Raw genomic sequence first — 15,753 nt, 5'->3', positions numbered from 1 at the left:
GAATCTAAGCTTTACTTTATTTTAAGCTTAAATTCTAGTCTTTGATTTTTGAAAGAGCCTCCCAAACACAGAAAACGAATACCAGTTAACAATACTTAAGATAAATGAGGGCAATTTTTCTCTGAGCTAATGACTACTATCAGACAAACACTGCTCCTCATTTTAGCAGAAACATCTAGTTTGTGAGTGTCCAAACACTCACCTCTTTGCTAACCAGTTGCCAAAACCTTCAACTTGCCTAACAACTTATGCAGTGTAGTTATGCCTCGTCACTACAAAAGTTTGAAGCATACTGAAAGTTTAGTGACAGTGTAAAATTAAATATTACAATCAGGACAGTGTTAACACACATGTTCATATTTAATCAACGCATTTCTTGACTTACTAAAAAGAACTGGTGGGCCTTGCTGCAGAGTTTAGATTCATCTTATCTGTAATATTTCAAAATTGTGTACACGAAAGACCAACCGCCTGCCTTACACAATTCTGGCAGAGAGTTAGCAACAGCTTTGGACTGAGGTCTTATTCATGAAACAGGTGAAAGACCCTATGCTACACAAGACCAGAAATTCCATTGGATTATGGTGGTCTTGAAGGTCCCTAGACCAGCCCCTTCCCAAAGCACCACCTCTGACTTTCAAGAGAACAAAAAATTAAATTTCATAGTTCTCAGGTAGAATGAAGGGTCTCATTGTCCCAGAAGCGAAAACCATTAATTACTAGAGCACTACCAATTTCACAGCCGTGAAAAAAATGTCACAGACTGTGAAATCAACCCTTCCCCATAAAATCTGATCTCCCCTGCTGCTTGGAGCTAAGGGCTCCCAGCTGCTAGTCTGGACACACTGGGGCAGGACAGGAGTTGTCCTTCCCTTCTATGGCTGCTCCTTGTAGGGAGATTAGACCCCCCTCTGGAGGCAGCACAGAAATGAGGGTGGTACATCCTCACTTTTGCACTGCACCAGCCCAGGAGCTGGGCTCTGGTCTTCCATTGCCCACCCCGCACACACACTTTTCTCACTGCTGTGGCTCTAGGCACTGAGCTTGAGGCTTCCGCCCCCCCACCCAGGGCAGCCTGGGCTCGGAGTGACCCCGTTAGGGCTTCCACCCTAGGGCTTGGGTGCCCATTTTCCCAGGGGAGCCCCAAAGGGGCTGGGGGCACCTGCCTTAATCTGTCCCTGGTGTGGACTAGCAGCTAGGAACCCATGGCTGGGGCACTCCCAGCAGCATGGGGGAGATCCTACCCACCTCCATCTCCAGGAATCTCCTCTAACTGCAGGGAGCTCTGAAGGCAGCACAGAAGTGAGGGTGGAAATCTTGGGACTCCTTCTACAACAACTTTGTAACCCCACATAGTCCCATTTTGGGTCAGTACTCCCATGGCTACAAGACCATGAAATTTCAGGGGTAAACATCTGAAATCATGAAATTGACCAATTTTAAAACTTTCTGGCTGTGAAATTGACCAGAATGGACCATGAATTTGGTAGGGCCCTATTCATTACTAAAAGAATAGGGATGATGTCCACGTCAATGTTTCCTGAAAGACTGGGCACCTGTTGGAGGCGAGAGCCAAAGGGAAGCATGGCTAAGTGGATAGGAAATCATACTGGAACCCTAGGTTCCAGTATCACCTCTACTACTGACTCAGTGTTAGGAGTCACAACCTTTCTCTAGTGGTAAAAATGGGGCTAGTGAGACTTGCCTACCTCTGTGGATGTTTGAGAGTTATGGTGAAAGACAAATGTGAAGTAGCTATGTTGCAATTAAGAGCTAGATTTTCTTAAAGTAGAAAACTAGAGGATATAGATGGATGTCTGGTAAACATTACTAGTCAAAACAAAAAAAATACAGATATCTATGTAACTAACAGATGTTGGCACACCACCACCCCAGAAAAGGACTCTGTGCTAGTCATCTCTGAAAATTAGTGAACAGAACCAGTTTTATTATTTTATACCAAGTTCAGTTAGTGTATGTAACTGAAGTAAAAAATTGGCAAAGTATGGGAAAACTAGCAATTTTTGAGTCTCAACTTTAGAATCCATTGTCTAAATAATTTTTTAATGTCTCAGGAGGGCCAGCACAGCATAATGATCTCTTAAACTACCTCCTTATTCTCCAGGATCATTTTTTTTTTAAATGAAAGCAGAGTCTAGCATGACTGCTAAGAACTTTGAAAACGTTAACAAATGTAAACAAGCAGTTGTGTACTTGTTTGCAGAGTCAAATAATAACGTTGAGGTATGACTGTCCACATTCATTTCACTGGGTATTCATTCAGATTTTAACAGTAATACTTTAGGAATATGTCTGGATTAGGAAAAGACAAGGTTAGGTTAAGAGTTAGCTGACTACATCCTATTCTACTGTAGATGCAGATTCACAATTTTTTTTAACCTTGCTTTCTACCCTTGATTCTCTCAGCTCTTCAACCTCTGTTTCCTAATGTAGACAAATGTTCCATGGCTATGTCTAGATTAGACAAAGAGGTCAAGGCTAGTCACCATCTTCTACCTACTACAGACACAGATTAGCATCTCTGATTTAGCTAACTGAGATCCACCTTGGTTGATCTCGTCCACCTAAAAGGTGGTAAGCTTGTCTGCCCTAAGAACACATTACCAAGCCCCAATCTCTCTTCCTAGATATAACTTTTGTCAACTTTGACTATTCCACTACTGAATAAAGCATTAAAGCACAGAGAGAGGATCATATTACTAAGAATTACTGTCAGTGGGTGGGCTTGGGAAGAGTACCATTTATTTAACATCTTCCCTCCATTCCAATGTAGGAGCCATGCCAACAGAGCCAATGAAGTGAGCTGTAGCTCACAAAAACTTATGCTCAAATAAATTTGTTAGTCTCTAAGGTGCCACAAGTATTCCTTTTCTTTTTGCGGACACAGACTAACGGAGCCTAGTGAGGCACCCAAATCCCATTAATGAGCCCAGAAGATCAAGGGTGTATTTGAACTTCACTTAATGGGAACCAAAGCCAAAGAACTTTGTGTGCCTAATCACAGTTTAAACATCTGCACAATATATTTATTAAGAAAGGCATCTACTTTATCATCTCAAGTGGACAGATGATAGAAGATCATAACTACCTGACTGTCCCCAATTTGACCTGCACTCCCCTAAAAACAAAAACCATTTATTCCATATATGGACTGCACATGGAAACTAAGTGTGTTTAAAAAAAAAAGTTGGAAAGTTGAATTATTTTGACCTTTCAGCCTTAACTAAGGAATTAAGGTCATGACTCAGCATTGTATTTCACCATTTAACTATTTCTCATTCTGCAATTTCAAAATTGCATTTGTAATAAAAGTAGGATAACTTATTAATGGGGGTACCGAACAATATCTAACTCCTTTTACACGGAAGTAAAATGTGAAAACCCCCACTCATGCAATATATCAGAAGTGAGGGGTAAAGCTTCGTAAAGCCACAATTTGATCCTCTCTAAAGTTAAGCAAGGATCTCACTAATGTGCATCAAGATATAGGATATACAAAGGATTTTTTGTGATGGGCGGGAAATAAACTAATACTGCCACTCACTAGCACAATTTAGGGGACCTGATTTTTACACCCATTTTACACTAGTGTTAAGAGTTCACTGCAATTACAATTCCTCAATTTATACCATCATAAGCCAGATGAGACTGTCTCACTAGAAACCATGTGTTTAGAATATCCAGCATACTGACAAGAACAGAACTCAGGCTGCTTAGACTTAGACAACAATAAGCCTTATATTGTTGTAGCACTTAATAAAACAGAATGAACCCGACTTAAAAATGAAATGAAATCAGGTCACTCAAATGTAGAATTAGCTCAAAGCATAAAATGCCTTCTATAATCACTCAATTACTCTACTGTAGATTCTTTAGGCAACTCAGATAAAGTGTTCTAAGTTTTTTTTTTCAAATTCTTCTCCCTTACTTCTTCCATCACCCATAACAGACTATTTAGAAAGTGAACAGTTACAGAAAGCTGGGGCTTTAAGAGGCTATTCTATAACTGAATCTTATGTTAATACTAAACATCTTTAATATTCACAAACAAAACTTGGTTTTACATTAGTTAAGGTTGCTCTAATCAATAAACAAAATCAAAAATTAGGAAATATAAAGTTAGGTTCTAAAGTCAAGTCTCTCAAATTAGGAAGTGCTAGAATAAATGTTGCCCACACAACCTTAATTTGACCCCCTTGTGAGTATGCATTATGATAGTCTAATTATATGATTGTTTTAACTTCACAGGACTCCCAATATGCTCAAATCTGCTTTGGCAGTGAACTGAGGTTGTGCAGTGAAGGGACTTGTCTGTAGGGACCTCATTTGTTGCAGAAGTTGGCAGGTTTGCTGTGAATGAGGCAGGGGACTGTAGGAAGAGAAAAGATGGTCTTTGTAAGGGCAGCTGAATGTCATCTTGGAGATTTGGATTCTCTCCCTGCCACCAAGTTCCTATGTGATGCTAGGCACATCACTTAGAGCATGTCAATGCTGCAATTAAAAACCCATGGTCGCCCATATCAGCTGACTTGTGGGACTTAAGCTAAGGGGCTGTTTAATTACACTGTAGACATTTGGGCTCAGGCTGCAGTTCAGGCTCCAAGACTCTGCGAGATGGTAGCTGTAGCCCGAGCCCAAATGTCTATACTGCAATTAAACAGACCTTTAGCCTGAATCAGCTGGCATGAGTCAGCCACAGGTGTCTAATTACAGTGCAAATATGCCCTCACATAAAATTCACCCCAGATCATCACTTCTGCATGTAATTAAAGGCAGTATCATAAAGTGCATGCACAAAGGGTCTGAATTAAGGTTTCCTGGGCAATATTCATTCTGGCATTTCCAAACTTAGCATGTTTCACTTTGCAACCTTTTCATCCTTAACTTTATATTTCCTTTTTTTTTTTAAATTTATACATGAGTGCAACCTTAACTAGTTAGTATTTTTGTAAATGCCCTTTGTTAAATAGAAAAATGTGCTATTTAAATAACAAAACTTGTCTTCTCTATATACTGGATTGCTACTATCTTTCTGCAGCTCCCTATTTCACCACCCATTGCCATATTGACAAATACACTAAGTAATTCAACTGCATTCAAACAAAACACTTTTTAATGCAATCTCAGTTTTGCTGCAACTTCTAAATTACTAGTGAGGAAACAGTAACTTGGATATGGTTTTGCAGTGTGGCTGTTCACATCTGGGTACCAGTTAGTCCTACTAATTCTGGTGAAGATATACCCTGAAGAGGTTTCTGTTAATCAGGGGAAACCATCTGATCCTATTGGGATCCAGGAAGTGGGTGAGTGGAAACCTGCCCCCTGTTAAAGCCTAAGCGGGGGATCCACAGGACCTGGAAGCCAAGTTATTTCGGGGGACAACTAATAAAACCACAGGAACAGGAGTGCTGTCAAAAGGTCAAACAAAGGGAACCTGACGGGGGCACAGAGCAGAAGATGGAAGGAAAAAGCAAAATACTCCAGTGAGGGATCTCTTGCTGTGCTATATATGGACTGGGAAGAAGGCTTCAATTTCTGTTTATTCAATCTCAAAAATGTGGGAAACAAACAGAGAAGGCTGGCATCATCTTGCTAAATGTCACTAAATCCTAAGTACTTTTGCATCTTGTTCTGGTTTCCTTCTGCTTATCAGCAATTTTAAGCGTTTTGGTACAAGGAACTGAATTAACAGCCAAATGACAGAATCACAAATGCTACAATTATTTTAGTGTCTAGCAGAACCTGGAACCGGATATGAGCAGGAAGCTAACTCAAGTAGGACTTCAGAAATGCTTTAGCCTCGATTGCCAACTAACATATCAAAGAAGGCAATTTTAGTAATACTTCTGGTGTTTTATTTCTTCAAAACTTTGTAGCAACATTGAACTATTAGTCCAAACTGGTGAATTTAAAGATGGAGAAAACAAATTTTCAAGCATTACAGCATGCGAAGTTTAAAATTTCTTAGCTAACATAAAAACAGGCCAAGTGCCAAATTTACACATTTTTAACCTTGTGCACTATTACATTAAGCATTAGGGGGGTGAAAAAGCTGATGCTGAATTTCTCTTTATATTCTCAGTGCAAATGGCTAAATATACTAACACATCACTAACCTATATTTTTCTGACTATTCTTTTGCCCATATTATTGGCAGCTCAGAGTGCACAGTCCAAGTGCCATACGAGGTAACTTAAAAATCCAGGTGCTGAGTTGTAAGCTTATGAACTCCCTATTGTGAAGAAATTTCCTGCTTTTTGAAACTTTTATTGTTCTTGTGCCACAACTGCAGTCATTCATATTTGATGATTTAGAATAATGAAAGCACTGCTCCACACAAGAACACATTCCTGCTTTATTTAGAACCATGGTTCCCAAACTTTAGTACTGCATTTCCCTTACAGATATTTTAGACATTTGTGGCTCCCCACAATTATGTTTTTAAACCAACCCACTGCAACTTTTATTCAACTACATATAGTTTAATTATCCAATCTGGGTTTTAAAAATTACAAACTGAAAACATGAATTTTTTGGCATGTTTGAGGACAGCCTAAGATTTCAGTGAGAATGCGCCTGTTCCAAACTGCATAGTTGTACATTTGGTTGAATCTGATAGTGCCAGATGTAAGTTGTTTTCAGAGTTTAATTTTTTTTCTATATTTAGTTTTCACAGAAATCATGGCTGAAAACCTAATCTCTCAGAGGTAACTGGAAGCAAATGGAAACAGCATTTTTACAGCTTCGTCTCCGAGTTCTTCATACTGATGTAACAGAACTCCTAGATTTATATTTGAAAAATTGGTCTTTAGCATGTAGTCACTTGACAATTTTGATAGTTTCTTGAGCAAGTTACTTAAGGTTGGAATGGAGTAAACAGTTAGTGAGAATGGGTTTCGAATCAATCTAGAGATTTGCGTTGGACTCCAGGAAAATATTCATCAAAATGGGAATACAATCCAGTTTATATTTGGTCTTTAATAGCATTCTGATCACTTTCACTCCATTTTTTAAAGAAGTCTGACGTTTATTTGTATTCCTACCTTGAAGTGATAGGTTCAGACCATTCAATTTATCAAATGTGTCCATCAGGTAAGCTAATTTAGTCAAGAAGTCCACATTATACATGTAATCTGCAAGGCCTCTTTTCCAGAGGAAAGTTCTGATGTAACAAAATTCAAAGACCACTGTAACACTTTCCCATGTGACAACCACCTGACTTGTCTGTGAAACAGAAGCTCAGTGTGGTCAGGGCCCATCTGTTTGTACGGCAAATGAAAAAGATAACTGCTTGAGATTTTATAAACAATTTTAATAAGAATGGGTGAGGACTTTGTACTTCAGGTTGCAACTTCAACATCAAGACTCGGTAATGAATCATCCAATGTCCAAATTGCTGCTAGTACCACTATCTTTACTCATGCTGCAACCTCATTGTTCTTTATGGTCATGACTGCTGCCCCATCTTTGCAGAGTCCCACTGTAACAGGACCCAGGCGGGCCCCTCTATCTTCTGAGCCAGAGACCTCTGCTTTGGTGCAATCACCCTTGCTTTTTATTTACAGTATAAATTCCCACCATCTTGTAGCTACATATAGCATCAGGCTCACAGCCTCAAGGACTGCTAACAAGGCCTGCAGCTGTTCCCTATTTGTCTCTTAGGCCTGGGCTTACTCCAATTCCCCATCCTGCTTGGAGCTGGCATGACAGAGGTCTGGCTCAGGGTTTCCTAGCCAGCACCCTGTTACACCCACACACAAAGCCCAGTTAAGACCCTCCATACATTATGAATTTATCAAGGATCTTGAGTATTTCCTCAATGGTAGTTCAGGTTGGGATTTCTTTAAAAGTTCAGTTATTGTCCTGGCTTTGGCAATGGAAGCTCACTGTGAGTAAATATTAGTAAGGCTGTCTTAAATAAAAGATAAGTATATACAAGCAAGCAAACATTTTTGTTTTAGAAGTCTTTTTGCTGCAGTGAGCAAGTCATCAGAAATCACTGACACACTCACTTTTTGGTGCTGTCAAATGAAAATTAATTGAATGATTTTTACAAGACCATAAATTAAATATTTGCTTCTGGGTTGAAAACTATATTACTAACTGCACCACTGTTAAAGAACTTTTCATAGTTCTACTAAATCTTTGGGAACTGATGCTTTTATTGGGAGTTCATTGACAAAGCAAATGCTGTAGTTATTTTGAAGATAGTCTTTTTATGATACTATGCCACTCAGTTTAAAATGTGACAGATTTAAAAATCAGAAGAAGAGACACTCTTCACTCCTCCTTCCACCACTATCAAATTGGGTTAGTCTACAGGGGAAGTTACTCTTCAGAGTTTGAGTTTTAAAAACCTGGCAAATCCAGGCTGTGTAGTTCCAAGCAATGGTTTTACAAATGAGTTTAATAGGATAAAAATCCGAAATATTCTTTAAAAGATCACTACAACATGATGTTGTATCTTACGACAACCATGGTAAAAGAATCCAATATTTGATATGAAATAACTGAAAAGTCAATCTTTATTTTTTTTATCCAATTTGTAAATGCAACTAGTACTAGTGCTTCCTTAATCACTTTGGCAATTCTGACCTAGTCTCACTGGCTTTATCAAATTGGTACTCAATGAGCCAGCTTCAAATCACAAACGTGACTTGACAGTTTCTCCAACAAGGCAGCAGACTAAGTAAGAAAGGACAGAAGGATAATCAAAATAAGTACTGATCCCTACTAGGGTCATTTCTTTAATGCACTTGCCACAAAATCCAAGCAAGAGCACTGCGGCAGAGTAAAGCAATATAAAGACACAGTTTTCTTTCACCAGGAAATCAAGTATTACCTCATATCATTTCTGTTTCCCTTTAAATATACAGCATATCCTGTTGAATAGCCTTACTGAAATGGAAACTCGATGTACACTGTAAAGCCTTGAGCCTGCAAAGACTTATTAACATGCTTAACTTTACACACTGTAGTCTCTATGAAGTCACTGTGACTACTCACATGCTGAAATCTTATCTACTCCATTCCCCAAACTTCCAATGTCTGAGATGGAGCCAGAATTTCACCAGCTGTAAGTTTAAATACATACATAAGCCTTTGCAAAATCAGAGCCAAAAACTGGGAGGCCTAAGAAATGAACTACCACAAAGCTACCACAGCTTCAGAAATCCCTCTAATTCCACAACACACATTTTCAGCATGTCCCAGTATAAAATTTCATTAATCTTAAGAATAGTTATACAATAAAATTTGTGATTTTCTTAAACACTGCATTCTAAATGAAGAACTTCTAAACGGTGCCCAAATTAACCTCCACTGTGTGTCTATAGGGCAATTATTGCGGAATACATGACTATAAATATTGAAACATAGGTTTTTACACTGTTAGCTTGTTAGATGTAATTAAGAATCTATCAGTGTAAAATGTTTTATTTTTGCATATATCTAGAAACATTAAGTCAAGATGATAAAACAGAAGTGTGTGTGTGAAATGCGTTAATAAAATGCTATACAAAATACTAGTATTGTGTAGATTGGAGAATTTTCTTAAACATATGCCTTTTAGTATAAGAAAGTTAAGATGATTCACTGGACACTTGAATGTAAAAATTAAGATTTCTTTAAATTCAGGTAGGGTGGCATCTCTCATCACCCCTAACTGTTAGAAATTATAGTTATAGCTTAGTCATTCTCTGGGAAAGTGACATCTAGATGCATATGCCTACAATATCCAACTTGGTGGTTATGTACAACAAAGCATTCTCAAACTGGAAAGACAATAAGCCAGAGGAGTGACATTTATAACACCTGAGAAATGGTTTTGCAGAGTCTGATCATAGTTGGTCAACAGACTATGTAGCGCAAAGAACTGATTTGTTACACAATTAAGCTTCAAATGAGTACTAGAGTGCACTGATCTTCAACAGCTAACTCAAATCTTGGCTCCAGATTTTACTAGTGCAATAGTGTCCAAGGTCTGACATCTATAAGACATATCTTTGGAAAATAACCCAAACATTATCTCAGTTAGTATATAGGATGGGTTAGGGTCAGAGCTGAAAAGTTCAAATGTTGCAGCTGAAAAGTAATCACATTGACAGGGATCCTGTATCTCCTACTAGTTTTCACAACATATACTGGTAACGATCTTATTCTTTTCTCTTCCCACTTGTAATATTTCCCACCTGTTTAAAAAAAAAAATGCACAAAACTTTCCCACTAGTATAAAGCAAATATAGGCATTTTCCAGAATTTATGTTAAACTAATCTCATTAAACTCAATTTAAACACTGTCAGATGAAAATGTACATGACCTTTCATTAAGTCAGACAATGATTGAACTGCAATATTTCTTCAAGTATTTTCTCAGAGAAAATATTGTTAATCTGTGTGACAAACCATAAATCCTTATCCCATTGTACAGGCATCAAAGGGAGAAGGCTGAGTGGCTACAGCATGAGCCAAAAGGAAAGTGCTAAAGAGAGGGGAATACCAATTAGTTCCGCAGCCTTCAGTTAATTTATTTTTTGGAAAGCCTGCAAGTAGGGGGACATCTTAATTATTCATAATCATTTTAAATTGAGACCTGAACATGGTCTAAGGAAACTTGGAAAAATATACAGTATTTGCATAAAAGCAGCAGCAGCATCTGCAAAGAACAATTTTCTTGACACTCCCCACCCCAACTCCACGTATACAGTCTGATAGCGGCCAGGGGTTCAACTATGATAAATAGCAGTGAAGAGGGCCGGCAACACTGCCTGAAGTCTACAAGTTTCCATTTTCAGTTAATTTAACCTTTAAATCTCAGTAAAGTAGTCCAGGATAGCAAGTTTTGTTTCCTGAAGTGGAGAGTTGTCAAAACATTGAACACACAATCTCATGGCTCTGGAAGACCGCTGCAGGATGTATGAAAAGGCCCACTCTCAGCATCATGAATATTAAGAATTCGTCTGATAATAACTATCTGAACTGCACTGTATGTGGTCAGATTGATCATAAATTACTCCCACTGGTAAAATTGTATCTACTCAGCCAGTTAAAATAATACAATCCTGACAGGTGTCTAACCTGTTCTTAAAGACTTCCAACAACAGTGATTTCACAACCTCCCAGGGAAGCCTATTTGAGTGCTTATTTTTATAGTTAGTAAGTTTTCTTTAATATCCAACCTAAATCTCTCTTGCTGCACATTAGGCCCTTTACTACTCACCCTACCTTCAGTAGAAATGGAGAACAATTGATCACGGTCCTCTGCAAAACTGCCCTTAGCATATTTGAAGACTTATCAGGTCCCTCTCCCCCTCCCAACTTGGTCATGTTCTCTCAGAACTAAACATGCCCATATTTTTTTCCCCCAACCTTTCCTCATAGGTCTAACTTCTGCTTATAGTGAAGTCCATGGTACAGTTTTTGAAAATCTCACTCATGGAGAAAAGGTAATACAATGTTTTAAATACAGATCCTTAGTACCAATCAAGGACTGCTTCCTCTCCCCACTGCAGGATTCTTGTATTTCTTCAGGTGCTATCTCTGGGTGTGTGTTATAGGTTTTTTTTATTCCATCCCACCTCTCATACTGAAAGGTGTTATTATGAATAAGATCTGTTCAGATATCAAGTAGCATAGCTTGTGTATTTTGAATTTGTTGTAAACATTACGCATTGTATTTTAACTTCATCTTCGAGCAGTCCTTTTTCAACTACAATAGCCTCTTTTATTGGCATTCTTTCATCCCCCAAAGGAACCAGTCTTTCATCTTAACGGTCTTCAGATTTTCCAGCCCTCATACTAAGGCACTTCACTAATTTCTCTAACTATATAATATTCATCAGATTTTTTTCAAGTCCCCACACTTAGACTTTTTGAAATCCAATATACTTCTACTACTGCATTCTCCGAACCCTCTCTCACGTTACGCTGAAATTAACTAGTTGCTGATGACTGCTAGGTCTCCTCCTTATTTTCATGTTCTCACTCAAGTGTTCCCTATCCATAGGAAGGGAATCCAGTATTTTCCCCACTTTCAATTCTCTGTCTAGATAGTTACTTTGTCCTTTACAAGTCTTTGGATCCCCTTTAATTAAATATATTTGACATGTGTTTTACTTAGTAGCTGTGTGAAGGTTTTTCATTTTTATGACAGGAAAAAATAACCAAAGACATTTACATATTGTAGAGAAGGCTAAAATACAATCACAGAACAAGTAAACTCGGCACAAAATGGAGGGACCTTACAGTTGTCCCTGACACAGGATAGGCCTTTAAAGAGGCTCATGTATTTAATACTCAGTTTGGGAATTGGAGGCAGAGGTGCAACCTTTCTAAAGCATTGAATAGAAGAATCCATTTTTCCAATGAAAGAATTAACTGTACTAAAATCAAACTATCATCTTAAGCAGCTCGCCATACTGTCAAAACTTTAGATTCAGGACTAATGAACCTGGTGTCAAGGCAAATTATCTTCAAATCCAAGGTCTTGCAATGTCTAAAGTGAAGTGTCCAGGAAGATCTTAAACACTGAGTGTCAATCCAGAAATTTTTCTATTAATTCTCCTTTAACACAGCTGGAAGGCAGCAGCTTCTCCTCTAGCACAACCTCACTAGTACCAAGTTGATAATTGGTATGGCACTAGCATACTGCCACCTCTTTAATTACTTCACAAATTGTACCTCTCTGTTCCAACACTTCAGATAGGAAAATCTTCTCACCCCATTTTAGTTATTCCTACTACTAGCATCAGTTGCCACTTTAGACCTTCACTTCATATACATCAGATGGATGGGGCACCATGACAGAACTTTAAGCTAGTACTGGGTAGAAGAGGAGAATATTTGCATATATAGTTTTCCTTCCTCCTTCTATGATCTTTTTCCACTAGTACATACAAAATTAAGCTAAAACCTATATCAATGTAATGCTATGGTTGAAAAGGGAAGCATTCAAGGGACTGGAAACACAACACAACATTAAAGTTTTTGGATTTAATATCAAGCACCTTTGAAGCCTGCCAAAAACATAACTCACAAGGCATATTTTGTACAAAGATTATTAGAGTAGTGTGTAGGATGTGAATACAGGGGTGCATTGCATCAGTCACCTATTATAACTGATTCCTGTTAACTCAGTGTTTTCACATCTATTCTCCCTCTCCCACAACCTTAACAAAAAAATGAAGTCCAGCTTTGTATGCTCTTTTACAGTTAAAGTGTGGCTGGCAGAGCCCCTCACAATCTCCCATCCCCATTTCTCCAACTACCAGATTTTGGGGGGTGGGGAGAGAGCTCGGGACCTCTGCCTTGCAGCAGAGTAGTGGGATAGAATCTTCTGCCCAACAGGGAGGTGGGTCTCGTGGCTTCAGCCTGCGGGATGTGCCTGCTGGGGTTCAGGGCAGCAGCAGGAGCAGGGCTGAAGCCCCAAGCCTCGCCAGGCGCATCCTGTGGGGTTGAAGCCCTGAGTCCCAGGAGGTGTGCCCCGGCTCTTGAACTTCTGAAGATTGTCGTATACGGCTTGGAGGGTCAGTAAGTTTGGCCGGCCCTGGTTTTATCATGCAATTTGTGCCTATACCATCACCACATACTTGTGCAGTTTTTCCTAGGTCAGCTGCCAGGTCTATATTCCTATTCCATTTAATATTGTGTGTCTGTTTCCAGTCAAGTAAAAACTTACTAGAATTATCTTGTCAAGTGCTGACACCTGGATTTTAGTGAATTGCAACTGACTGTCAGCAAGTCTTCCTTCATATAAAGTGAGAGCAAGAGCAGAATGGCAAGGAATTCACACAAAAATAAAGCATGTAGAGAGGCTGGAATCCTTAAAGCTTACACATAGTGAGTGGTCCCCTGGAGTTTGCTATCTATTGTAACAGATCATTCTTCATGTAAGATACCTTGTTTATGGTGGCACACGTCTAAGGATCTCCTACTGGATTTACAAACGTTAAACCTTTCACTGCACCAGTAGGGTGAAGTTACACACAGATCTGTTACCATTTAAAAAAAAAAATATAAAGAATGATTAAAACCAATATACAATGTATGTTACGAAAGAGCTAGAAAATTCAAAATTCAGGTCAACCATTTATGCCATTCTGTTACATAAGTTTAAAATTCACTCATCTGTCAGACTGAAATAAGAGCTTTTTCTGTATGGACCGAGTCCAGGAAGTGTTTTATACTCACGCTCTCTCTGTTGGCTTACTAGCTATAGTAATTTCCAGAAATGTGCTGACATTTTTGAATATATGGGCACAAAGTAAAAAATAAAGCCAGTTAATTTCTTGCTCCATCAGAACCATAGAAAGGAAACCTGAAGTAGTTATTGGAATTTAGTAACATTGAAATAATTAGGCTTACTATTGTGATGTATACTTTATCTATAGATTTTTGGCTATAATTATTGATAGTTATTTTCAAACTGCTCTATTTTGAAAACTATGGAGATTAAAATAAAATGAAAAAAATTCTTCAGTGTCCTTTAATACTTGGGTCATTAGGGCAATAATGGCTGCTGCCAAAAACAAACGAACAGTTATTCCTATCCTTCATTTCTTCCCTTCTCCCCTCAAATCCCAGTCATTCTTCCAATCAACCAAAGTTGAACAGGGTTCCCACCAAAGCTAGTTAGTAGTACCCAAGTGACCAGAAGGGCGACTGTAGAAAAACGAAAGGTGCTTGTACTCATACCTGAGCATTGTCTCAGAAGCTGAACTGTGCCAAACTTTCAAATTCAGATCATCTCTATATTGGACTGTCATGTAATAGCTGTATTTCCCCAGGACTTAAATGAGGTTCTAATTAGAGTATTTATACAAGTCTAGGAAACTTATTACTTAATTTAAAAAGTTTCAGAAAGTGTTTTGAAGGTTTGCTTTAAACTTACCTTTCTGGTTTCAAACTGAGCTTCTTCTTGGCAACACTCTCTGCAGAATGGATCTAGTTGATTCAAGCTAAATTGTCCCAGAAGGTTGCAAGAACTACATAGCAAGTTACTGGAAAAACCTAGTTCTCTGCATGCTTCTGATGATAACTGCGCCCCATACACAGATATCTGAAAGCGAACAAACAATCATTACATATTTTAGCATTTAAAATAATTATTTGCAGTTGTGGGAAAGGAATGCTGTTTGATAGCTAGTCTGGACTCTTGGGTTCTACTCTTGACTCTACAACTAATTGGCTTTTTCAGTTTAGGTAAATCACTTAAACTCGTGTAGCATTGTACATCTGCAGTGGAGAGTTGTAGCATATGTGCTCCTGAGGATGTAGCAGTGGGCAGTTTCTTGAAGCCTATTATGCTTTCCTGCTTCAAAACAGCCCCTGGTACAGCTGTTCTTGCATACAGGTTCAGGAAATAGCTCAGCAGGCCTAGTTCTGTGTGTGTGCATGGTCTAACAACACACTTCAGCTATGAGAAAACATTCTGGCCCCACACAGCTTTCACCCTGGACAGTTCAGCCCATTACCGTATGATTACAGCATTCATGAGTGAAGGGAGCAACAGGAAGAGAAATAAAACATGAATGCTTAGAAGAAAAAAAGGCAGAGAATGTAATAAACCCAAAATGAAACTTGGCAATCATCAATATATTAAGTATTATTACTCCTAAATAATTTATTATTATTTTCATCTTTCAATGGGAGAATGAACATGTTAAAACTGGCTCTTAAACTTTTTTTTACTGGTGAGGCCTTTCACAGAGCAAAGCGCTGAGTGCAACCCCCCTT

The 15,753-nt window shown here is 38.5% G+C and overlaps 1 protein-coding gene across 1 annotated transcript in view; it reads right to left on the bottom strand.

Moving 5' to 3' along the window:
• Positions 1-15,753, bottom strand: part of SELENOF (selenoprotein F) — a 36,466-nt gene that overhangs the window by 19,164 nt on the left and 1,549 nt on the right. Inside the window, exon 2 of the mRNA XM_048861647.1 lies at positions 14,909-15,076. Coding sequence (XP_048717604.1) covers positions 14,909-15,076 — 168 coding nt within the window. The remainder of the gene's footprint in view (positions 1-14,908; positions 15,077-15,753) is intronic.

Source organism: Caretta caretta, chromosome 8 (genome assembly GCF_965140235.1).
Source record: "Caretta caretta isolate rCarCar2 chromosome 8, rCarCar1.hap1, whole genome shotgun sequence".
Lineage (NCBI taxonomy): Eukaryota > Metazoa > Chordata > Testudines > Cheloniidae > Caretta > Caretta caretta.
This window is presented reverse-complemented; position numbering and strand designations above follow the sequence as displayed.